At 39.0% G+C, this 25,014-nt stretch overlaps 1 protein-coding gene across 2 annotated transcripts; it reads right to left on the bottom strand.

The window, feature by feature from the left end:
• Positions 1 to 376: 376 nt before the first annotated feature.
• On the bottom strand, positions 377 to 24,081 carry ECI2 (enoyl-CoA delta isomerase 2). Of its 2 annotated transcripts, XM_010708406.4 has the most exons (11): positions 23,927 to 24,081; positions 16,276 to 16,457; positions 12,964 to 13,126; positions 11,619 to 11,717; positions 10,170 to 10,361; positions 9,234 to 9,303; positions 7,372 to 7,474; positions 6,062 to 6,182; positions 3,444 to 3,533; positions 1,703 to 1,846; positions 377 to 932 (listed from the first exon to the last, which is right to left on the bottom strand). In XM_010708406.4, exons 3-11 carry the CDS (start codon positions 13,069 to 13,071, stop codon positions 777 to 779), a joined length of 1,083 nt encoding a protein of 360 aa, XP_010706708.1. In that variant the 5' UTR covers positions 13,072 to 13,126; positions 16,276 to 16,457; positions 23,927 to 24,081; the 3' UTR covers positions 377 to 776. The 2 variants fall into 2 exon arrangements, with proteins under 2 accessions (XP_010706708.1, XP_003204816.2); XM_003204768.5 differs by lacking the exon at positions 16,276 to 16,457.
• Between the last annotated feature and the right edge of the window lie 933 nt (positions 24,082 to 25,014).

The following is a 25,014-nucleotide window of genomic DNA, read 5'->3' as shown; positions in this document are numbered from 1 at the left end:
TGGGCAAATTTCATCAGCAATGTTTCATTTTACAGACTTTTATTTGGTTATGGGTATGTCTATAACCCTTATAGGTTTACTATGAGGGTGCTTTCAAATTTGCTAGATCGAACCATTTTCTTTAAAGTACTACCAAAGAAGAAGATAAATAGAAAGCAAGGAAGATTTCTTACCTTCTTCAAATAAAAAAAAATATATATTTTAGTATTATAAATAACAATAACATTAAGAAGATACCCATCGTTCCTGCCAGGCTTATTTCACGACCTCACAAGTAAATACTTTCATAGTAAGAGTATTTCATTAATATACTTCCAGGAATTACTTTCCCTCTCACTAAGGATGTTTAACAGTAGTAGTAATAATCAGCACAAGATTAATTAAATACTTATATTTATTTTTCATTAATACAGCATTTTCTTCCCCACATGAAAAAAAATCACTTGTAAGACAATGAAAAGCTATCAAAATACAGTGCTATTGAATTTGCTGCTTCTTTCAAGTGACAATCCACTTTAGTATTATTCAGAAACACCACTTCTGCCTACAGGATAACGAACCTTTTCCCTTAATTTAAATAACCATAATGGATCCAAGGCACATAACACAGCATTAATTTCATGAAAAAGTTTTAACCCAGTACTCTGTAGAGAAATATAGTGCATCAAAAGGTAAAATTATTTGCAGAGAAAGCTTACTAAGGATAAGGGCAGACAAGACTACTGCCAGAAGGTGAATTGCTGTTTCCAGAACATTACGTGCTCTACTGGTAAAGATTACAGTTTTGATTTCCTCTGAAAGAAAGTGACAAGAGCATTTAGGCATTCATCAGATAACCACCTCTCTGTGAGTACTTCACACTCTTGACTGTTGACAGCATGGAGCTTCTCCTTTTCCATATTTCGTAGCAATTGCTTTGACACTGCCAAAGACTGAAGGAGAAAGGAAAATATCTACATTAACTGAGGAATATCAGGAAGTTTTCTATACATTAATTTCAGAAAATAGCACAACAAACACAACAAATTCAAAGTGGGATGTATTAACATTGTACCATCTAGCTTTTAGTCAACCCTTTAGCTGGAAATAGAATACTGCATTTAATTACTAAAGCTAATATGGTTGAAGTTGATGGGGAACAATACAGCAATCACTTAGTGCTCACAAGCTATGTAGATGAGCGTAAGAAGTGAAACTTATTTAACTACCTGTAGTGCCAAATGTAACTTTGATTATCAGGAGTTAATGTGAGTATCTCCTCTTGTCCAACACAACACAATACCATTGTGACTCAAGTAATTTTGCAAAGCCTAAACTAGTGAATGGGATGACTGAATTCAACAAAAAAATTAAGCCCAGCCAGCTTCATCCTCAGCACCCACAGTGCACCTATTACTATTGCTAAAATAAAAAACAAAGAGAAGGAATCCAACTTGCATGTAGCCTGCAAGCGGATTAAATAGCTAATTTTCAATGTTTTTCAGCCATCGAGTCTCTGTGTAAAGTGCACTGTACTGGATTCAGCCAGGGAAAAAAAAAAAAGAAGTAGTTTTTCCTCAGCAACACAGGGTGAGAAGCAAAGTACGCTGAACTTTGTTATTTCAGTTAAGGATTACATGAAAACAAGAAACAACACAGATTTGGCAGGAGGACTAATAATGCAGGAGGCTTATAGCATAGAGAAAAAAATTAAAATACTGACATTTTTGGGGAGACTTGCATAAGCTTTTAACCTTGCCCAAACTTCCTTCTGGAAGGTGCTGTCAGGGAAAACTTCATTCACAAGTCCCAGAGCACAGGCTTCTGCTGCAGTTAGCTTTTTATTGAAAAGCAACATCTCATTTGCCTAAATGAAGAAAAGCAGAGTGTGAGTGATCAAGACTCAAGGAACATGACAGGAAAGGTACAAGCTTCCAAGGCACATTTGTTTTAGGCTCTTGCCTGTTAAAATCTGCTCTCTAAACACAAAACACAGATGAGGTTAGAAGGGACTTCTGCAGATTGTCTAGTTGGAAGCTCAGCAGGGGTAGTTGGAGCAGACTGCCCAGAAGCATCTCCAAGGATGGACACTTGGCAGCCACTCCTCACAACCTATTGCAGTGTTTCACCACCCTCACTGTAAAATTCTTATTTTCATAATCTTTCAATGTGTACCCCATTCCTCTGGTCCCCCTTTCACTGGGCACCACTGACAGGAGTATGTCTCCATCTTCTTTACCAACTTTCATAAGGTATTTGTAAACATTTGTAAGATCCCCCTGAGATTCTGTTCTTCATGTCAAACAGTTCCAGCTCTCTCAGCCTCTTCTCAAATGCAGTATGCTTCAATGCTGCAACCACTGTTGTGGTTCTTTGCTTGTCCTTCTCCAATATCTCCATGTCTCCCTAGGAGGGGAAGTCTAGATCACAATACAGCACTCACCAGTGTTAAGAAGAGGGGAAGATTGCCTCAGTCCATGCGTGGACACTGCTATGCCTAATGCAGACCAGAATAATTTTGGTCTTCTTTGCAGTAAGAGTAAACACATTTAACTGGACGTCTTCCAGGATCCCCAGATCCTTCTCTTAAAGCTACTTTCCAGCCATACAGTCCACAGCCTGCACTAGTACATAGCTTCCCCCAGTGCAGGACTTGTGCTTTCCTGTGCTGAACTCCAAGAGATTCTCAGGTGTGTCCAGGTCCCTCTGATTATCTCAGTTTTCTATTATCTGCAAACACACTGAGTCCCATTATCTTTGTCTCCATTAAGTGGTTAAGTATTAAACCCAGTATTAGCCCCAGGGTACACCACTAGTGACTGGCCTCCAACTCCTACTGTTCACTAAGAGCCTATATGTCTTTTTCAGTAGAGCCTCACCTGCCCTGCCTGTCTGTGCAGAAAGAGCCAGAACAGTCCATAGAGAGACACCAGTCACAGGGCTCTACCCATCAGGTTTCACTTATGCCAGTGATGTTGTAGTTTATCAGCCTTAACTCCTGCACAAATCCCTTGCTCCCTCTGAGAAAGGTCCATGCCATGGTGTTATGTACACCATCCCATGACCCAGAAGCCCCAAATCCTGTTGATGTCATCAGCCTTGGAGCCATGCAATGATGAGCCTGCCAAGGCATTTCTTGAGAGTTTTTTTTTTTTTTTTTTTAAATCTCTTTTACATCATTCTCTCCCACTGCTGGAAAAAAAGATACAACCTTTCACTATACAGAAATAGTCTCAGACAAGTGGAGGAAGCCATAAAAAAGACAACTTACATCAACATCATTCTATAGCTTTACCAGTGTTCAGTCCTCTGTTCAGATGCCTGTGCTGATACTGTCATTACATTTATCTTTGGTTCAAAACATGTGAGCAGTTTTTTTCCAAGGACTCATTGTGACTCCACTTGCAGTGGAGAATACTGACACAAAGTTCAGAAGATCCTACATACAGTGCAGACATTCTTACCTTGGCTGAGCCCATGATTTTTGGAAACAGGTAAGAGGAACATCCTTCTGGACTCTGACCAAGTTGGCTAAATGGGGTATGAAATGTAGCCTGGAAAACAACAACAACAACAACAAAAAACAACAAAGCTCATAACAGAGCGTGGTACAGGGATTTAGTTTTCATTTTCCAGTTTCTAATATAACAGAGTTCACCAGAAAAAGATTTGAACTTCTACCATAGTAGGCTTTAAATATAATCAGCCTCAACCTCTCAATGCACATAAAAATTGTCTCTCTCTATATATAATTCACTTCCCTTATCTTATAATCCCCATTTATGAAATTACCTTCTTTGAATAGAAGGCCTGGAGAACTAATCTGCATATGCAAGATCTTTATAAAAAGATTGCTCAGACATATCTACTCTCACAGTTAGCCCAAATAATTTGGGAGGTTGAGAATCTCCCTCTCTGAAAGCACACTAAATTTATTCTACTGCTGAAAAATTCAACTCGTAGAATCTTTTTTTCCTCAAATTTTCTGAAAAGTTGAAAAAGGAATCTGTGGCAGAAATATATCGTGGGATCACACAAAACCAAACCCCATTTGTAAGTTAAAACTTAAATGCAAAGCTTTGTGTTTTGACAACGCATATCAACTTTAAGCAAGGAAGATAAAAGGCTTGCCTTTTAAAAAATATGAACTGACACATGAAGAGTGCTCATTGCTGTTTAATCTTTCCTAGTACAAGGTAATCATTTCGTACTGTTCTGCAGGTGACTATACAGTAGAACATATCAGTAGGCTTCCTAGCAAGCTTGGGATATCTGTATGATTGAAAGTTTGTAAGAAAGATTAGGCATCTGCAAGGATAAAGGCTAGTGCAACTGGTTCTCCTTTAGCAAAGGGAGGAGAAAGGGTGTTCCAGGAACTGGAGCCAAAACCAGTGCAGAAGGCATTCTTATCTGATACCCACTCAATTCCATCTCTTAAGTTGTCAAATTGAGCTGCACATTGTCCTATAAACATAGCCATTCTGTGAATACTTGGCTGGGAATAAAATCAGAGTCCCGTCATAACAATGCTGGACACCTGTAGAGTAGGCCACATCAATGCCTAAACCAAATTAGCAGAGAAAGTACAATATAATGTGGATGAGGATGACCTTACTACATGGAGCCTCCCAGTCCTGGAAAAGGAAGAACAGAGAATATTCTTCTATCTTTGAGAAGACCTCAATAAACTTTTTAGTAGGAAAGGCTAATTTAAGTGGAGGACTTTGTAAGACCCTACAGAAATCCTCAAGTAAAAGTTGCAGGTGCAGGTAGGAAGGTGCTAACAGATATTCACAGCTAAATCATGAGCCATTCATTGACTTTCATACAAGTACAGAGGGAGTGAAACCTATGTCATATGACTAAGGGTGAGACTAATACATGTGTGCAGACATTAAAAAAAAAAGAAATACAATACAAAATAAGGTGCAACTAAATCTATGTAAATTTACAGATGCCAGAGATACTAAGATAAGGGGGAATTGATCATAATTGAAAATAGTCTTAATAAACTGGAGAAGTATGAATAAGAAGGTATTATTTAGTATGGACAGGTTTGGCAGGAATTACTCTGTATACAGTACATGATAGGAACTAATATTTAACTGACAGTTCTGCAGTTAAGAATACAGGGGTTACAGCAGATCATAAGTACACAAATCAAAGGACATCCTGGGATGCCAAAACAGAAATACAGCGTGCATTATGTGGAGAAGTTTTTCTTACTTTGTGGCAGTAGGAATGAGCTGGACTGATGTATTCAGTTTGTACTATCATGCTTAAAGACAAGGAACAACTGGAAAGAATCACGAGGAATGTGACTGAGAGCATTTGAGAAAAAACTAAAGCTCAGAAAAGATTAAGACAATGGATGTAAACCTGAAATACACCCAACAGTATAAGTGCACACTGAAAGCTGAGAGGATGAAAGTAGTCTGTTAGATCCAGGAACAAGAATCAATAAGGTCATCCTGCAGTAAGGAAAGATCAGGTGGGAAGGAAGGAAGAGGGAGAACCCAAGAACCTTCTGATAAAAAAGGTCTATGGACTGGAATATACTGAATGAGTTATGTATACCATATAAGCATATGTCAGGAGTGACATAGTCATAGACAATCCTTTTGGGGCAAGCAACACTTAGTCTTGCACATTAGTTTTTCTTAAGTCTCATAATGACAAAGCTAGTCAAGAAGGGCCTTTGAGGAAAAGTCTAACACAGTGCTGAGGCAGAAGTCAAAGTACCACCCATTGCTGACAATTATGCAACTAATAGCTTGCCTAAAATTAATTAACAACTTGGGTTAAGTTCTGTTTAAAAACAGTATATAGATAAACAACAGAGAGCATAAAAAATTAGCTACATAACTATGTGCTATGTTTTAAAATGCATATTAAACACTGGCTGATGCACAACTCTAAGACAGGTAATTAATAGAGGTATTCCTCAAAGTGATAGAAAAGGCATTTATACCTGTCTGTTGTGTGGTTGTTTTTTTTTTCCTATCAGATTACTCTACACCAAATAACATTTGCTACAGAAGGAGCCAAGACTGTCTTGGGATCAGTTATGCAATATACCCACTTTGTCAGAAGCGTAGACAACGTCAAACAATCCAAGGAGTGTTACAGAGATTCCAATAGCTGGGCCATTCACCACTGCAATCAGTGGTTTAGGAAAATCAATAAAACTGCCCACAAACTCTCTGAAAAGGAGAAACAAGGTAAGACACTCTCCAGTCTCTTCCATCAAATACAAACCATTTTCAAAACATGATTAGATACTGCATAACAAAGTACATGAGCTGTATCCTAGTTAGTGTATATTGTAGACAATTTCCCAAATGAACACTAGCAAGGAAAATAAGAATAACTATTTAAAATACTTCTATTTCCTTGCCAGCTGGGAATCAAACATGCACATATCATCTCAGCCTTAACTGCAATCAAATTTTGATTCAGTTACAGTTGCTGAATGCAGCTCGCTAACAAATCTTTCACCTCCCTATATTTCCATTCCAATTCTACCCTTCCAATAGCCCTTTCCTTCACAGATTCTATTCTGCACTGAAGCTCCAAGCAGGTACCAAAATTGTGATGTTACCACAATGCAGAATTCCCTAGTGCTGTTCTGCACAGGTTTGAGAAACAGCACTTTGTTTCTTTTGATAGCTACTTCTTCCAAGAAGTTCAAAATGCATTCTCAAAATACAACCTTTTGAAGAAGTAAACAGTGTTATAAAGACTCCACTTCTCTGGGATATTTGCCCATCCACTGTCATGAAGCACTGTCCCTGTGTAACATTTGCAGCATAACAAATACAGTCTTCCCACAAAAACAAGATGGAAGAACAAGAGACCACGAGACTATGGATGGTGTGGAATACCCTACAGAACACTACAGACTGGAGCACCGCTAAATAGCACTTCTTGCAACTGATTCAGACTCTATCACTTCGTAACAGGCAACTGCCAGCCACAGGCAGCCTGCCCAAGTAAAAGCTGCAAAACTGAGCACTTCACTTACAGTTCCTGTTTAAATTATAAATCAAAAAACAATTTACAAAATGCAGAGTCAAAAATACAGTTTTGTCATTTTATCTGTATGCACTTTGGGGGCTAAAAATGAAAATCAAGTCTACGCCATCACTGTGCTTAAAAGATTGCAAAGAGATTGCTAACATGCACCTCATTTCCCCATTTATTTCTTATGACTGATGCTACTTTCCCCCATAGTCTTTGTATTTACACACACGATGAGCTCTCAGACACAGTCACCTAATTGGAGGTATCACAGCATAACTGGGCTCCAGCTGTCATGTTTTCTAACAATGCCTGCAAATTTTATTTTATCTGTTACAGTAATGTAAGCGTATTTGAAAACAAGATTTTTACTTGAGTAATTCTGCTCCATCTTTTGCAGCCTTTTTCATTTCACTGGGTTGGACATTAGAAAAATTATTCAGATCATTTCCACTTGTATAGTACTCTCCATTTCCTGCAAAGAACAGATATAAATAAATGTACCAGTGATTTCTAAGTAGCAAGAGAAGCTTTCATTTACTACATTTACATAAAAATTTCCCTCTATGCATCTAACACTATTAAGCAATTAGAGAGCTTGTCTTGAAGTATGAAAAGTATCTTTAAGATCATCTACAACAACAGTTTAAAGTAAGTTTTGACTAAGACTTCACTGAAAAACAATGGGTAAGTAAGTGAGGAATATCAAATTTAAAAGATTTGATATGAAAAAATATTTTTTTATTTTCTGCAGCACTGTCAGTTGAAAAAAAATCCATCTTATTTTTTTCCCTGCATTCAGATTTTTGCTGTCACTTCACGGTCGTTCACACGTAACAAGTGAGAAATATACCTTTTTTTTAACATGAAAATGGAAATGTAAGTTTACATATCTCAATTCATTCCCCTTCAAACTGACAAAGAACTCAAAAGTAGATGGAATAGTCTATTTAATATGTTGAGCAAGTTTCACTTTCATTCTGATGCACTAAGAAAATGGCATAGCATATAACATTGCCTGAAATCATTCTATTGAAAAATTTAATCATCAATAAGGAGTAGAGAACTTATTAGTAATGTACAAGACAGTCTGAAGCACCATGAAAGAAAGCAAGGAGTATTTAAAAGCTATAGTGTATGATTAAACTGTCCAAATCATCCTATATGATGGAATAACTGTTTATGAGGGTGGACAGTGATAGGACAAAGGGGAATGGTTTTGAACTGATACAGGGGAGGTTTAGGTTAGATATTAGAAGGAAGTTTTTCATTCAGAGGGTGGTGACGCACTGGAACAGGTTGCCCAAGGAAATTGTGGATGCCCCATCCCTGGAGGCATTCAAGGCCAGGCTGGATGTGGCTCTGGGCAGCCTGGTCTGGTGGTTGGGGACCCTGCACAAAGCAGAGGGTTGAAACTCGATGATCACTGTGGTTCTTTTCAACCCAGGCCATTCTATGATTCTATGATTCTATGCAATAAGGATAGGTCAGAAAGGCAGCACCTGCATTAACCATTCAGTCCCTCCCACTTGCGCTTGCCACCATGTTGTGCAGTCAGCATCAGAAACAGACAAAAGGATCCTCTAAAGAATTCAAATGCTACTGCCTCAGAGCTGTTAGATTTCACAAGCAGCATCAGTTTGGGCTTTCCTTTCACATGACAGCTACAGTCATCCAACTGTACTCATCATGCATTTGATGACTGGGGTACAGCAGGGCTTGGCTGCATCATCCCTGGCAAGTTATTTCCTGTGGCAGCCCCAGAAGAATCAAGAAGCCAAAAATCAGTTTTTCTAATGATCATAGATGAACGCATAGCATAAACTTTGTCTTGTGCATGACAGGGCAGCATCTGAGGAGCTTGTTTTTAGTATGTTCCAATGTATCACAGAAGTAGAGAGAGTTTACTAAATCCATACAAACAAACTCTAAAAGCAGTAGGGAAAATGCTGTGGAGCAGATGCATCACCTCCTCATAGGCAATAAAGTCCTCAGGAGTATTCTATGACTGTCTTCTCATCTCAGAAACTGCAAGGTTGCTAAAGAATTTGAAGCACCACTTTGAAATAGTTCTGCCAAAATGCTATCGAAAATCTTCAGTCTACAATAGAGGAAATCATTTCCCCACTTACATAATTCTATCTTAGCCTAAATGTGAAGTAGATAGTTGATGTCAATACTGTACTCTGACATAAAATAAAACAAATCTATGAGAAGGATAATAAGTATTGTACCAGTAACAACTGCTATGGTAGAATCATCTTTGGCAGCTTCTTGAAGTGCATTGATAATTTCTCTGTACATCTGCAGAAGAGAAAAGTCAACGAAATATAACTGTGATGCTGCAAAATGTCATACAAAGGTGATTCACACTGACAACAAGGAACCTGAGAGACAGTTTAACTATGATCCATTGAAGTACAAAAAACATTTGCATGTACAGAAAGTACTGCAATTGAGGTACTGTTTCTGATTACAAAATCATGTCTTCGCAACACTCAGACTTCAAATTCAAATCTCAAGGTCAGAATAAGATCCCTTGGAAAATACAAACTGGAAACAGCTAACTTTTAAAGCTGGGAAACAGTCTAAGTCGGCAAAATAATACATTAAAGAATTAGCAGCAGTGGGGTGAAAGCCCTATCCTGGTATCATTGCCATTGTGAAATAGGATAATCACAATACTCCCAGCAGGAGAGACTTCCTCATGGAGATTGCTACAGGAGGAGAACAACTATCTAGACATACACATGACACTGCTAAACCGAATTAGGCTGCAGGCACTGTTATAAGCAAGGCTACAGTCAAATCTTGCCTCCACAAAACAAACTTGTCTTCTTCCAGTTTGCCATTTTAGTTTAGTACAGCCCATGATCCTATAATAAGTTTGGCTGAAGAAAAAAAGAAAAAAAAAAAAAAGAAACCAAGATTTTTTAAAAGGCACAGAAGAGCCCAATCTGTAGAACATTAGTGGCTTGATTTTGTACTAGATCTTCATGTCTTACATTGTCACTGTTTGTCAATATACTCAACCCTCATAAAATTCTGACCACCATACTGCAGGTAGCTCTGCTGAACTTGTAGCAATTATTCTTGAAAAACCTAAATAGCTTAATCAGGAAAGAGAAAAATAAATATAACCAATAATCCTCGCAAATTAATTTCTTTACCTTATGATTGATAGCATTTTTCTTGTCAGGTCGGTTAAACATTATCTTTGTGATATTGCTATCAGTGGTAACTATTAGGGTTTCATAGCCACCATGACTGCTCTCTTTTGGAGAAGTATCTTTTTTCTCGCCAGCAGATTCTGCGGAGATCAAACTTGAGACAAGTTTAGTATATTCTTGTCTAGCATTCTCCTGTAATAAACAAACAAACACATAAATAAAAACTGAGGATTATCTTTTTTATGCTATTCACAAAATGGCCACCTATAAGAAAAAAAAAAAGAGGAGGAGTGTGCTACAGGACCAAATAAAACAAATTGGTTTGTTTAAGAGTTGTCCCCTCCATGCCTAAGATTACCTGAATGACCTTTGTTATTACCCCAGCATTTCCATGCCTCTGGGGATCCTTTGTTTTTGCCTACCAGTTGGACTTTCTCCAACCAAATGAAAAGTTCTTTTTAGTTTACAACATGTGGTGCTCAAATGCATCCACAGCATTTTAAAACTGTTTGAAAATACTGTTTATCCTTTAGCACAAATATGATGTACAAAAGCTAAAAGAATGTTTTTTCTATAGTAAACAGTGATTTAAAGGAACTATACATTGACTGCTTTACAACCTATTTTCTTGAAAAGATAACATACATTAGGCACTTATATAATATGCTTTTGCTAGATGTATTTCCTCTTTACTACAACTTCACAAACAAGTTCATTTCCTTAAATATTTATTTGCTATTCCAGAAACAGAACAAACGTAAAAAAGAACAACAAAATAAAAAAGCAAAAGATACCCCCAGAGGCTCCCACAAATCTTTTCCTAGCTCCTGCTCTCCTTCAAAAACACTTCCCAATGATATCCTGGCCTCAATGAATTCCTTTCCTATTAAAAATATGTTATGTTCACAAAATTATCCAGGTAGATTTAAAGAAAACCAAATTCACACAAACAAAAAGTCACCCCAACCTTCTATTAAGATCTTTGACTAATCACAAAAACTATTCCTGAACAGCAGGCCTTATGCAGTAGTGACTGCATTCAGTATTTCCTTCATCCTGTGTCTCCTAGTAGCATCAGAGGCCAACTTCTTAAAATGACAATGTTATTAAAATCACTCTGGATTCACAGATTTGTTCTTCATTGTAAGAAGCTGTAAGAAGTAAGAGACTCAATCCATCTTTCTTAAAGGGAACAGCAGAATATAAAAAAATGAAAAAGTATATTTATTGAAAGTCACAATACATATAGGTCTCTTATGCTGACATGAGCTGTTAGCAGTAACTGAAATCTATGCTTTCATAGTACAAAAGGAAAATACACCGCAGAACATTGTGATCTGAAGCAAAGTGAGTCAACTAACAAGTAGTAAATTCAGACATCAAGCATTCATTCATAGACCAGGCATTTCAAGACAGAGCTTAAGTAACTGAAATTATAGGTATTGTCACCTGAGACAAACTGCCAAGAGAATTCCACGCATCCCATTTGGCTTTCTTGACAAAGTCCAGCATACCTGGCTTTGGAGAATTACAGGGACCCTCAGTAGCCTGAAAAGAGAGTGAAAGAAACTAATTTTAAACCTCTGATTACAGTTCAGGTACCTTGGCTTAAAGAAGATGACAGTTAGGACTGTTACGTGATCAGGATACAGAATTCACCTCAGACAGAAGGAATTCCAGTGGTCAGAAAATATTCAGACAGTACACATACCACGAAATTCCCAATGCCTGCCATTTCCTATCAGTCAGCGCTAGGCCTGCAGATGAACCTAACCAATGAGACATTCATTTCCAAGATGCCCATGCATTTACATTCTCAGTAACTTATCTCAAAATTGTGCAATTCTTATATTAAAAAAATAAGGAAGTTATGTGAACAAAGAAACCACTGGATAAGATCTATGAAGTTGGATCTCACTTCAAAATTGGCCCTATTATGAGCAAAGGCACAGGATCAGTTGATGTTCAAAGGTCTCAGTTACCCCAAAGTATTTTATGATCAATCTTCTTGAAGAAGAGGATGCTATTAGAGAGACATTTAGAGTAGAAGGTGAGAAAGAAAGGATATATTCATTTTATCAATTATTGAAAATGCATGGAACAACCTGCTGTCTTTATGTTTTTCATTTAAAAGAGCAATTCATTGCCTTCTTCCATATAAGAAGCCACAGCCCATGTTACAGAATTGATCCTGCACACTATCTTGATCCATGAATGCCTCCCAAGTTACCAGCTGCTAGTCCATAGCCATAGGGGTGCTTGTACTGTTTCTACATAGGTCTGCTTCCACACTACAGTAAAAAAGAACCCTCACTCAGAATCAATGTGAGGGAACAGTTTCTTGAATTATTAAAAAGAAAACTTGCCACACTCACTAAAGTAAACCTTCAAATATTAACACCACTGTATCATAGGACCAGCTGATTGACAGTAGATGCAACGTATGCAAGAGGAAGTACATAGCACTCTTTTTTCCTAAGCACAAGCAGTTTCCTCTGTGGTGCATCAATACATTTACTACATTATATGGAAGGCATCACAACATTGATGTAATTTGGCTCTAAGTCTTTGGATAAAGGTTTACATTCAAATCCCAGTTTATGCAACAAAATAGTTCTGGCTTCACTCAGAATTCAGGCAGAGCTGAAGGGGCACTTCAAGAATATAACTTGAGCATTTCAAGAGATTAAGTTAAGACAATACTTTAGAACAATATGTATTTTTAATATATATTTTACAGACCCATCCCCTCAGTTTACAAACGCCCCTTACAAAAAAAGCAAACCAAGCCAACCTGTTTAAACAAAGCATAGAGCTTCAGTTTCGTTTCATTCCCAGGATCTTTTTTCAAAAGTTTCAGTTGCTCTTGAGCCTTCTCAAAGTCTTTCTGGCTGACTTGCATGGTGGCCGCAGTCACGTGCAGATGAACTGATGGAATGCAGACACGTTGCACTTGCCTGTTAGTAAATGGAAAAAATACTGGTTATATTCATGACAAACATCTAAGAAATACAGAATATTTTTATTACTCATTTTGAATTTCTTTAAATAACATCAACGGCTTTATGTGTCTATGAATTAAGAGTACGCAGCCTGTCTGGTTGTGGTCATCTTTTCAAAGTTGTGTGCAGTCTAAAGGCCTGGATCTCTGAGGACGGCAGTGCAGACTAATTTCAAGGTGTACATTAAAAAAGGAATAGTTATAACATAGCACTTAGTCATGCAAAAGAAAAGGTTGGACAGAATATTCTGGAAGAAGAGCTTTCCATCAGTAAAAAGGTAATTCCATCAAAAAATGAAAAAAACAGTCCCCAAAATAACAACCCAGCCCTGTAACATTTCATTAATGTAACTTTACTTCAACGTAGCTTGGGATTAAAAAACCAAGTAGCCTAAGAATTTTGACGTCAGTTTACTTCAAGTGATCATTTTAGGCCTTTATTAGAATAGTACTGAACCCAGATGTGGGTGAGCCTTCTGCCAGCTGAACTGATGTGCAAGCCAACCCATGTGCTCAGAACACTGTGTTAGAGTTTAACAAGTTGATCCTTTACCCTTCTGGGAGGCGATCCAGTTAACTTGCACAGTCACAGAACTTCACCTTCAGATCCTGCTTTGTCAGCCCAGTAGGTGACAATGCTGAAGTGGATTCAGTGTTTAAGTGGTGTTTTACACCACTTTTGACAATCCTGACTTCACTGCAGCTTGACTAGTGTCACAAAGCACTTTAGATAAATAGTCTTTAAGAATCTGTTTAATACACAACAGTGACCCTATTTTTGCAAATATATATGAAGAAAACTTGAATGGGGAGAAGAGGGGAAAGGCACAGCAGCCAGCCCAAAAGTGTACACATATATGCTCAGGATTAAAGGAATTTTGAATTTGGCTGCACATGAGTATTCTTCCTTACAAAGGACACAGATTGGACAAGTTAGAAGAGGAGGAGAAATCAAGGACAAATATATAGAACATATATATGGGTGATCCACAATGCCTACTCCAGCTCCAGAGAGTCTCAGGCTTCAATTCCTCCCTCGTACCTCCTTTGATCCTTCCTTCAGATTATCCTGATTTTTCTCCCTGAAGGAGAAAGAAAAGGATCTAGGAAAGGAGTACAAGTTCAGACACACGAAGGGATGCAAGGGCACTGCTGGTGGGAAAGATTGCACTTGTAAGCAACTGCAGCAGCTGTTAAGAAATGAGGCATATGAAGGGAACAGCAACCAGTATTTAAACTTTAACAGTGAGAAAATAAGTGGCCCACATAGAAACAGAAATTCAACCCAAGACACTGACTTCTCCTATTTTCTCCGCAAGACTTCGCATCTGCATCTTGAAATGAAGATTCAAAACATAAGAGAAGAAGCAAAGCATTTGCAGTACCAGCTTTCTGGTAACTAGGAAAATAATGATATTGTTTTCCATATTCACCTACAGTTCTTTCTGTACATAAGTTGTAAAATTCTACTTCACTTTATTTTGCTGAGCATTCTGTTAACATGAAAATCATTACAAATTTTAATCTGGAGGTTGCCTAAGTCACCATTCATTCTGTGTACTACTGAACCCAAAAAGGTACTTACCTATACAGTAAAATAACATTAGGAATAAATCTGAACATATTCCAAGCACTTACATAACAACATAAGAGCTTTCTTTCTCTAAGTAACTGAATGTAGACAGGGCTAATCTGCTGTACTGCTAAGTCCTCCAAGTCTTCTCTTACTACAGGCTACCTAGAACTGAGCTGGGAAAAGCAGCAGCACCTGTGACAAAGCTAGTCCAACAGCAGATACCTGTGGGAGAGTTGAAGAAATCACTCCACCACTGCTGGATAAAAAAAGAGTGTTGTAATGTTGGGGGAGGGGGGCGGGGAGGGTTAATACAGAAATTCTAAGTGAAGGTTCACAGAATCATTAAGGTTAGTAAAACACCTCTAGGATCATTTAGTCCAACTGTCCACCTACCATTACCATGCCCACTAAATCATGTCTCTCAGCACCACATCTCCAGATTTCTTGAACACCTCCAGGAACAGTGACTCCACCACCTCCCTGGGCAGCCCATTCCAGCACCTCACTCCTTTTTCAGAGAATAAATTTTTTCTAATATCCAACCTGAACCTTCCCTGGCACAGCTTAAGGCCATTACTTATCATCCTAACGCTAATTACCAGGGAAAAGAGGCCTATTCCCAACTTGCCACAGCCTCCTTTCGGAGGGTTGTACAGAGCAATAAGGTCTTTTCTGATCCTCCTCTTCTCCAGACTAAACAATCTCAGTTCCCTCAGCTGCTCCCCATAAGACCTGTGCTCCAGATCTTTCACAGCTTTGCTGCCCTTCTCTGGACATTCTCCAGGACCTCAATGTCTTTCTTGTAGTGAGAAGCCCAACACTGAACACAGTACTCAAGGTTCTTTTAGTTGCAGGAGGAAAGAAAGCCTCTTTCTTATCCTGTAACAGCCTTCTATGTGCGCTATTTTTTGTCATACATTCTTCAACTTTTTTTCTTCCTTCCCTCCCCCCCATTACTTTACCTCCACTTGACAGGTTTTTATGCTAATATAATCTCATAACCTCCACTGTTAACTTCTAGATGTTCTTTTCTTATACGGGAGATGTGGAGTTACCACATTTGACACATGAATATCTTTCTTCGCAGCTTCTGCCATCTGGAAAAAGTCTGTGCCTGCTTCCACAGCTACACCGTGTAGGAACTTCCACTGCCCCTCATTTCTATGCATCTCTGTCAAGATCCTCTGCTACCAGTTAAAAGGAAAACAATTAGAGCAGAGCCCCATAAAATTCAGCTTTCATTCAGAATATAGAGAAGCAGAAACTGCCTCAAATGACCCTGCCTGTTCAAATTTCAGCAACTAGTATATTTCTTAGTATCTAGCAACTAAAAGAAGGAAACACAGCTAAATGAGTTGCTCCTCTGAGGGAAAAAAAAGACTTTTTCATGACACCAGCTTCTATACCTTGCTCAAAACCAAAAAGCCAACTAACCAGCAGCATTCCCTGCATGTAAAACAGCCCACACTTCTTCATGGCAATTCACAGATTCTCTCTGTGAGCCTTCAGTTAAGCCATGTTGCTCTCACCTGCTAGCACGCACCACAACGGTAGGTCAGTAGTAATGCCAGTCAAGCAGGCTGCAGCAGGTCAGCAGTCAGTTAACAGTAGGTTACCATCTGGAGTTGGTTGATTTCTCCCTTCAGTGTGAACCAGTGGACAGATGCACCAGGTAAAGTCATGCTGCTGCTCCCCACACTTTTACACAGATCTGTTGGAACAAACTCTTTACTTCTTAGGTCAAAAACCAGTAGCCTAAGAAAGACTTATTAACACCAAAGTTACAGTCTTGAAATCAAAACATTTGGTTTTCTTGGTTTTATTGTACAAGGTTTTATTAATCATTGTGACAAACAGGGGTGTGATAACTCAGTAGACAGAAGTTCAGTTTTCCTTAAAAACATTTAAACAAACATACAAACAACCTCCCTCCCTGTTCCACCAGCGTAGTCCTTGGTAATCCTCCACTATTTTGTGGTTAACATGGAATAATTAAGGTTTATTGCTATCATATAATAAAGATACTTCCAGTGTACTGGTATTTCCTATACATCTAGCTAGTGGGAAAGAACAGTGCAAATTCTCTACAATCAGTTCATTTACTGGTGCTTTAATAAACAGAAAGAAATAAAAACCAAATTATTTCTTCCTTCATATTAGAAAATTTCAGCAGTTGTTCTAAACACAAATTCGGTGTACAAATCCTTATCAGCTTTCAATATTTTAGACTCCTACATTATTTTGACACACAAAAACTAGAAGATAATGATGTGTCTGCCGGCAAATTGAAGTGCTGAATCACTGTTGTTTAGTGTAAGTGGCTCAGCTGCACTTGACAGCTTTTTTTCAGTTGTAAAGAATAGCTAAGAATCAAAGCTCTAGATTACCATTCACTAAGATCTGAAATGGGCTGCTCTTCATTCTCTGTGCAGACAATATTCTCTCACCACAGCTGCTGGAGAGGAGGGGGAAACTGGGATAATCTCCTTAAATCTCTAAGAGTTTTTTTCCTCTCCAGCAGACTTTAAGATAACTGGATGCGGTGAATGAGACAGAAACAGCAGAGGATTTCCTGTACATCCCCAGTTGATAGAATCATAGACATAGTTCATGTAAGACGTCTCTCTGAGCAGGAAGATTTACAGACATATCCTCCAAAACACGTTTGAAAGTCAAAAATATAAACATTAGCAAAAAAAAATACAAAGCTGCAATACCCACCCATGTGACATTTGGCAAGAAACAAAGTTTACTTGGAGACCAATGAACACAAACAGGTCCTTTGTACACCCAAGGTGACTTTCTAACTAAACACTCATGAACAAATGCGCCAAATTTTGCTGCTAATGGAGAGAGGAAAAAAAGCTATTCTTTATTTGGCTGCTGAGGATAAATCTTGCTGACTATGTGGAGATAAAGGCAGAGTGCTCACTGGTGTTAATAGCTTTTGGCCAAAGCAGCTAGGTTTCCAACAAGGACACAGCCAACTACTGGAGCATTAGAAAATCCACTGACACTACTGCAAGTTCAGCTGAGCCAGTGAATGAAGACAAATGATTTGTTTGAAGCTTACTTTCCCACATGAATCCCTGACACCTAGATACAATCAGAACAGTCACAAAGATTATGATTCTACTACTCTACAAGCTCTATGAAAATAATGAGGCAGTATTCTGTCACGGGAAAATTTACAGCTTATCAATGGATAATGTTATTGCAAAGTCTTACCAATCTCCAACTCTTTCTCTTTAGACTCCCTCTGTGTCTCTTGCCTTATTCTTTGTTTCATCAGAGAACCTGATGAGCTTGTAGATGTTACACATTACTAATTCTTGTGTTCAAAATAAAACACTGAGAATGTTAGTCACTATTAGAAATGAAAATCATATACATTCCAAGTGAGTTCAGTTCACGTCCCATTAGATCCTCATAAAAGGTTTAAATCACATCACTTAGAAGGCTGCACCCACAGCAGGAGCTCCCAAGACTAAGGTCTTAAGCTCACACTGGATCTTGGCAGTAACTGGGTGGGATGCAATATGCAGACACACTGGTTTGTGCTATCAGTACGGAGATTACAGAAAACTGTTGGTCTGGGAAAGTAGCTGACAACCAAAGGAGCATGGAAGTTGCAGTAGTGATGTGTTTGAATCTCTAAGCATTTTACAAGCACATCTATTATGGAATAAAATGGTAGCACATCTGAAATGAAAATCATACACTGTTTTAATACCACACAACGAATCCAACCCTCAAGAAATCTTTTCAGATCCGAGTTAAGTACAGAATCCCTTCCATGAAGCACTGGTGAGGCCATGTCTAAATCACTTGGTCCAATCCTCTGCACACGAGAGATGGAGCTAATGAAGAGTCCAGCAAAGGGCCACAGTGCTAATTAAAGGACAACTCACCATCTGGCTCCCTACTCCAGCCTAACCTTATCTTCTGCGCAGGAACAAGATTACTGGGGGGAAAAAAAAAAGCAGGGAGTGGGAATAAAAAGAAAAAAAAGTGGAGGCAAAAAAAGAAGAGAGGAGAGGAAAAGCGCTTTCCATCAAGGGAATCAAATGTCTGTGAGAGTTAACAAGGACTCTGCCATATTCAGAAAGCAGAAGGGTGGTTGTTGATTCTTTCCTGAGCGGTCTGGGGCTGTTGGAGGTTGGTTGATTGATTTTAAATACGGCATTGCACAACCACAGTCATAAAGATACCGTGAACTGTGGAGTCTGATAGCACTAAGGGCAAAGTTGTTTACTTGTTTCTAAACCAACATGGTGATAATTTCTATTTGATGGCTGAGACTTTAAAAGAGACTTTAATCCCTAACTAAATCACAGAAATCTCCACTCACTTCTCCATGCTATCAACTGAAGAGATAGCTGTCACACATATAAACAAAGCAACACGGCAAAACATTACGCAAATTCTTTGGATTTCAGCAAAAACACAATCCATCTTCACACTGAATTTACTGCTATCTAGTGCTGTCACATTTTTTGTATGCATTTAGGACAACATGAAAGTCAGAACCTTGTGAACAAAATAATAATGCTTATGTTCTTTATGGTTAACCTGAGTTTTCTAAGACTGATCATATTAAAACTATTAACTGATAAAACACTTTTCTGACAACTGTAAGAATGATTAATTTTTGTTTAATATCGTTGCCTTCAGTGTGAAAAGTCAACCATCAGGGTATTTTAAGAACCAGGATGTTGGCATATTATCAAGTCGCTTCATTATCAAAGTTGTTTCAAACTTAAAAGGAAACCATGGTTCCTCATGTCAAGTAGGATTTTCTTGAGCCCTCTTTGTAAGGAATGGCTGTTCAAGCCTAAAAAAATCCAGTATAGAAACAGAGCTACTAAAGTTTGCATGGCCATACCCAACCACAGCTTTCTGGATAGGATTTACAAAAAGAGTGGGCATTGCCTACTACAGTGACACAAGGCAGACTCCCTCTGAGGCCAATGAGCTCTCTGTGGCTAAGCCTGGAAGACAGAAATGGCACAGAGAAAAGGATGCCACCACTTTGACTGGTCACCCCCAGGACACCCTCATGGAGGTTTTCTGCAAGGCAAGGTTCGTACCTGCTCTGGTTGTGCCAACACCTGCAATTAGACCCAAATGCAAAGACAGCCCAGAGCATGGCCATTTGGTGAAGACAAGAGAAACAATCTCATAGCCACAAGAGATTAGTTCTTCCTCCACTCTCACCAGAAGAGTTTATTTATAACACGCATAGTCCCATGGTAAAGACAAAAATCCCAGACCTCTTCCCAGAACTCTACATCTCTCTACCTTAGCTAACACGATGGAAGGGAGGGCAGTAAGAGATGTAAGTCTCTTACTTAACAAGAAAACTGTGAAGGATTGCAGAAAGAGATGACACTTAAGTCACTGATGAAGGGAAAGTCTTCAAAGGCTGTAACACCATGCTCTGCTATAAATATATCAAAGGGCCATTTGTATCATGACCAATGAATGTAATTACGCTTTCAAATACAGGACAACCAATTCAGAGAGCAGGTTCAGTTAATTCCCAGACGGGAATAGAAAATGGCTGCAGAGATCGAGTAATGACTGTTGTGTATTGCACTGGGATTTGGTGCTGAGCTCCTGCTGTGTGAGTGGGCTGAAAACCTGCAGATACCCAGTCACAAGATGGTGCTGGGAAGCCAAAGATAGACTATGGACACTGTCCTAGAGACAGAGCGGAAGCGAACTCTAGCTCTTAAAGCTGCTGCCTACTAAGCTGAAGAGCTGATATTGCTGTTCAAATAGACTTACTGGAAGAAAGGAGTATTCCAAACACACACAAAGATTACTAAGGCCAAATAAGGAAGGAAAAGCCAACAGTTTACAAAAAAGTTAACTATTTTTCAGTTCACCTAATTTGAAATGTGTTTAATAGCACTTATTTGAAAAGGCTCTTTAGTGTTGCTGAGAAATAAAAGAGCAGTTGATGGAAAGCTGTTTTTGATAGGACCTAGCCTCTTCTGAAATTGCTGAGAGTACTATGACAAGAAACAAGTTGGGATGATGGGCTGTATCTACATCAATGTCTTAGTTTAGATGACAATGTTCTCAGAGAAAATCTCTAAATTATTTCCAATTGCTCTCCCCTGGTTTCTCTCGCGAAGCTGTCTCACAAGTACATGTTAGATTCTTCCTAGATTATATAAACTCATAAGATGTCTGCTGACTGCCAACAGGCACTCAGTGCTAGGACTGTTCTACAGCCAGTATGAAGTAAACCCTCAAAACGAGGCTAGCACGGCCACAGGCTTCCCACCAACAAATGTTCTGTTCCTACTAGTCTGACCAGCAGTAAAAAGCAAATACAGCCCACCTTGCAGCAATGGAGTTGTAGAGCCTCCAATTCTAAACAGCTGAAAGTACAAATGCTGGACAGATACAGTATCCTGTTCTGAGCACAGCTTTGCCAGCCTCCCCTTCTCAGACAAATGCAGATCGGAACAATTACATAGAATGAGAAAGGACATGAAGTGAGCACTTAGCAGATCCAGCATATGAAACTCACAACTCTGTATCTGGAAGGAAATGTACTGTTAAAAACAGAATGAATTAAGTACTCTTGTGTTTTGCCCTTCTATTTCTATGAGTATTCTAAAGATCTCTCTCTTTTTTTGGTACTGTCTTTGATACAAATCTGATAATACACCCATCTAGTCTTTCTGATGCATCTTTTTTCTGTGTTACTAAAAGCATTAAATCATTATTATTAATGTCTGAATTACATCTAATAATGTGTAGCAGTCCATTTTCCTTTGTTATCTAATTCAGAATGTCTTTCCTCCCTTCTTGCTGTAACGGCTTAGCATATTAAGTTAATAATATTATTGGTAGAAAACTTGCCTAAGGGAGTTGTCTTTTGTTTTTGTTTTTTTTTTTTAAAAAACTGAAGGCAGAAGTCACATCGATCACACAATTTGCATTGTTTGTGTTTTTTCTCTGTATCTCAAGATACTCATATACATACTTCAAGGAATCCCTCACAAAACTCAGGGAGAAAAATGCTGCAGTTGAATGTCCAGACTGCTCAAGTGACTTCAGTTTCTTTGTCAAGATGCACTCCTTAAAAGCTTTTGAGAAATTATGGGAAATAGTTTGAATTCAGATATCTTCACATTTCATACGGCATCTTGACCTCTGTTTTAGACTCATAACTTATCTGTTAAACTTTCAGAGCGTCCAGAAAGTATAGAAATGTCAGCTTGCAACATGTAAGGACACTGAACTGAAAATTCAAAAGCACTATTGTTTATTTGCTCCTAATCTTGCTCCTACAAGCCAAGCAGAAGCACCTATATTTGCACTGATATCCTCATTAAATTGCTTCATACAAAACTGCTCTGCTTGTGGTGAGGGTACAGCTGAGCTCCAAAACCTGCAAAAAGGATAATGTAAGTTGGAAGTGGATTCAGGAGGTAACCTGCTCCTGATGTGACCTCAGAACAGGGACAGCTTTGAGATGAGATGAGGTTACCCAAGACCTTGTTCAGCTGAGCTCAGTAATTCTGAGAAGTTCTGCAGCTCCCCTGGAACTATGATAGTCTAATCGTTGGGAAATAGTCCAAAATCTTTCAAAAGAACAGTGATAGAGAATCAAATCATGTCCAAACCTGTGCAGGTTTTAAGGTGTTTACTGTAGTTACTAATGCAAAGAGAACTCCTTTAGTTGTGATGCAAGTGACATTTTTCTTGCACCACGTATTGGACAGGGCTTACATGAGCTCTGATCAGTGACAGTGCCTGCACCAGAGCTTCTGCTTTTCCTCTCAGTCTTGGTTCCTTTCTCTTCTGGCAGTGGAACTGCCATCACACAGCTGCTCAGCACTGGCAATGTTTACTTTTTGTTCTGTTTTTAAACTAACACACCCAAAAGATGCCACTGAACTGGACAAGAGGCAACTTTTAAAAGGACAAAGTAGGAGCTAAGTAAGATAACTGTTCAGAAACATGATGAGCACTTTTAATGAAGTATTTCTTTAAGTTTATTCAAAGTTTTTCATTATACTAAGAAGATGTAGCATTGTTTCTGAGTCTAGCGTTTGCACATTTGAAATGTGGATCAAAAATAAAAACACTTGGGCACAGGGGGATGTGTGTGAAGAGGTGGCAGTGAGAAAGCAAAAATAGCAAAAGTTAACTTTTGTATTTGTATATGTATACAGATGCCCACAGAAGGAAAGCCATAAGCTTCCATATATATATATACATACACACATACACAATAAGTAAAGAAAAATCAGCCACTGAAATGGTGGACAGTCTCCAACTCCACTGTCTCACTCTTCAGTGGGTAAGTTTGCCTCATTTCTGAGATCTTCAGGGCTGACCTAAGGACAGAAACTGAGAAATGAAGTGTTCTGAAATAAAAACAGGGTGGATTAAAAATGATAAATCCAGCTGAGCTCCACATCAGCCATTAGTTAGAAGAAGATACTATAGTTAATATTGGTGGGAAGGACATAGACATGCTCTGACAATTCAGGACCAAAGAAAACACCTATCACTCACCTTTGGTTGTGGTTACACAGTTATGTGCAGCTCTGTTTTAATCAGTCCTATAACTTTATGCAAGATCCAAAGAAAGTGAATTTGGCCCTGTTATCACTACTGGAGCTGCGGCGCTCCTTAAGGATACGAGTCATTGTTTTACTACCAGCAGCAGTATTTCATAACACTGATTAATTGTGCCAAAGTCACTGCCACCCAAGCTGACGCAGCTGCAACAGTGCTACTGCTAGGTGTTAAACGGTGTTTTATTTTTGAAAAGAAGGACCCGTCCTCTATATGAATGCTCAAAGCCGTTCACGTTAGAAGCGTATCTGAAGTGCTTCTAAACCACCACATCAGCTGCCAGACACAAGTAAAAGAGCAGATCAAAGCGGTGCAAACTCCAACGTTGCTCTCAGAGTCCTGAGTCACACTTCATATCATAGAATCAAGAACTGTTGAGGTTGGAAAAGAGCATTAATCTCACCTAGACCAACCACCAACTCACCCCAACCAAATCTCTCAGACTACAACCACACAAAGGCCTCCCGAGCTAGCGTCCGGGGAAGCCCTGAGAGGCACGGGCGGCTGTGGAGCAGGGACGCGTCGAAGCCGCCCCTCTCCGAGGCACAGCAAAGGGAGGCGGCGTGGGCTCACCTTATCTCGCAGATACGCCGCCAGCGTAGGTTCCGAACGAAACTTAGTGCAGAGGCCGCCATAACAACTGAGCGGGCGAACGCGCTGGCGGGTGAGTAGGGAGGAGCCGAAAAGCACCGCCCCGCTCCCAGCCTGCCTCCCTCCCTCCCAACAGCGGGAGGACACCGCCCCCAACGCGGTCTGGATTGAAGTGGTGATCGTAGAAAATGTGCTTTTGAGACCAAAAAAAAAAAAAAGAAAAAAGAAAAAGTATGAGGTATTGTGGTAACAGCTGTGCGTCCTGTCAGCTGTTTGTGCTGCAGATGCAGCAAGCTCTCTGTGAAAAACTGTGAGTGTGAAATCGTGAATCCCCAGAGTTCGAAAGACAGGACACAAATAAATAATAATAATAATAATAATAATAATAATAATAATAAAAGGTAAGGCATGAAGACTTAGTTTGCCTTCAGTACCTCAGAGTGGTTGGTGTGGAGCAAAGGTGGGCTAAATGGTACTGTCCACCTGACTGACTTATATTTCTTATTAAGGTCCAAAGGCATTAGTGTGTATCGTCAAAGTTTTGTTCTTTCAGCTTCAGCTCCTGCCAGCACATTGAACTTCTCTTTGGCAAAAGATGTATCTGTGTTTTGCCAGGTGGTGGAAATACCTTCACAATTTGGAGATTCAGATCTCTCAATCCCTTTCCAAAACATATCCAATAAAGTCATTAGTTAGTCTTGATTTCTTTTTTTTTCTCCCAAAAGTTAATGTGTTTAAGACTTTGAGTTGTTCCTCAACAACAAATATTTCAAAGACATTAATGAAGCATGGGGTTCTCATTTTTTATTACAGTTTTCCACAAGCATACATAACCATTAGATCATTCAATTAACGACCAGTACTAGAAATCTGGATATCACTTTTTCCCTCATACTGCCAAGGATGTGATGTCTGACCTTGGTCAAATCATGCAGGTGACTTCCTCTAACATGGCCTTGGATTTCAGGATGGCTGGTGGTTGTTTGTTTGTTTGTTTGTTTGTTTTTTGAACTTGATACCCTTCGAGTTTCACTTAGAATTTAAGATCTGAAGACCTAGCATTTTTCAAA

This window comes from Meleagris gallopavo, chromosome 3, assembly GCF_905368555.1.
Source record: "Meleagris gallopavo chromosome 3, MGAL_WU_HG_1.1, whole genome shotgun sequence".
Lineage (NCBI taxonomy): Eukaryota > Metazoa > Chordata > Aves > Galliformes > Phasianidae > Meleagris > Meleagris gallopavo.
The sequence above is the reverse complement of the archived record's forward strand: the minus strand, read 5'-3'. Positions and strand labels throughout refer to the sequence as shown.

Bases quoted from the DNA above. Each gene is read 5' to 3' on its own strand.
- ECI2 (XM_003204768.5), bottom strand. From the start codon at position 23,988: ATGGCGGCCTCTGCACTAAGTTTCGTTCGGAACCTACGCTGGCGGCGT. The intron at 13,127-23,926 runs GTGAGCCCACGC...ATTTACTAACAG, and splicing joins CGGCGTATCTGCGAGATAAG to GCAAGTGCAACGTGTCTGCA. The intron at 1,847-3,443 runs GTAAGAATGTCT...TTCTTCATTTAG, and splicing joins AAATCATGGGCTCAGCCAAG to GCAAATGAGATGTTGCTTTT.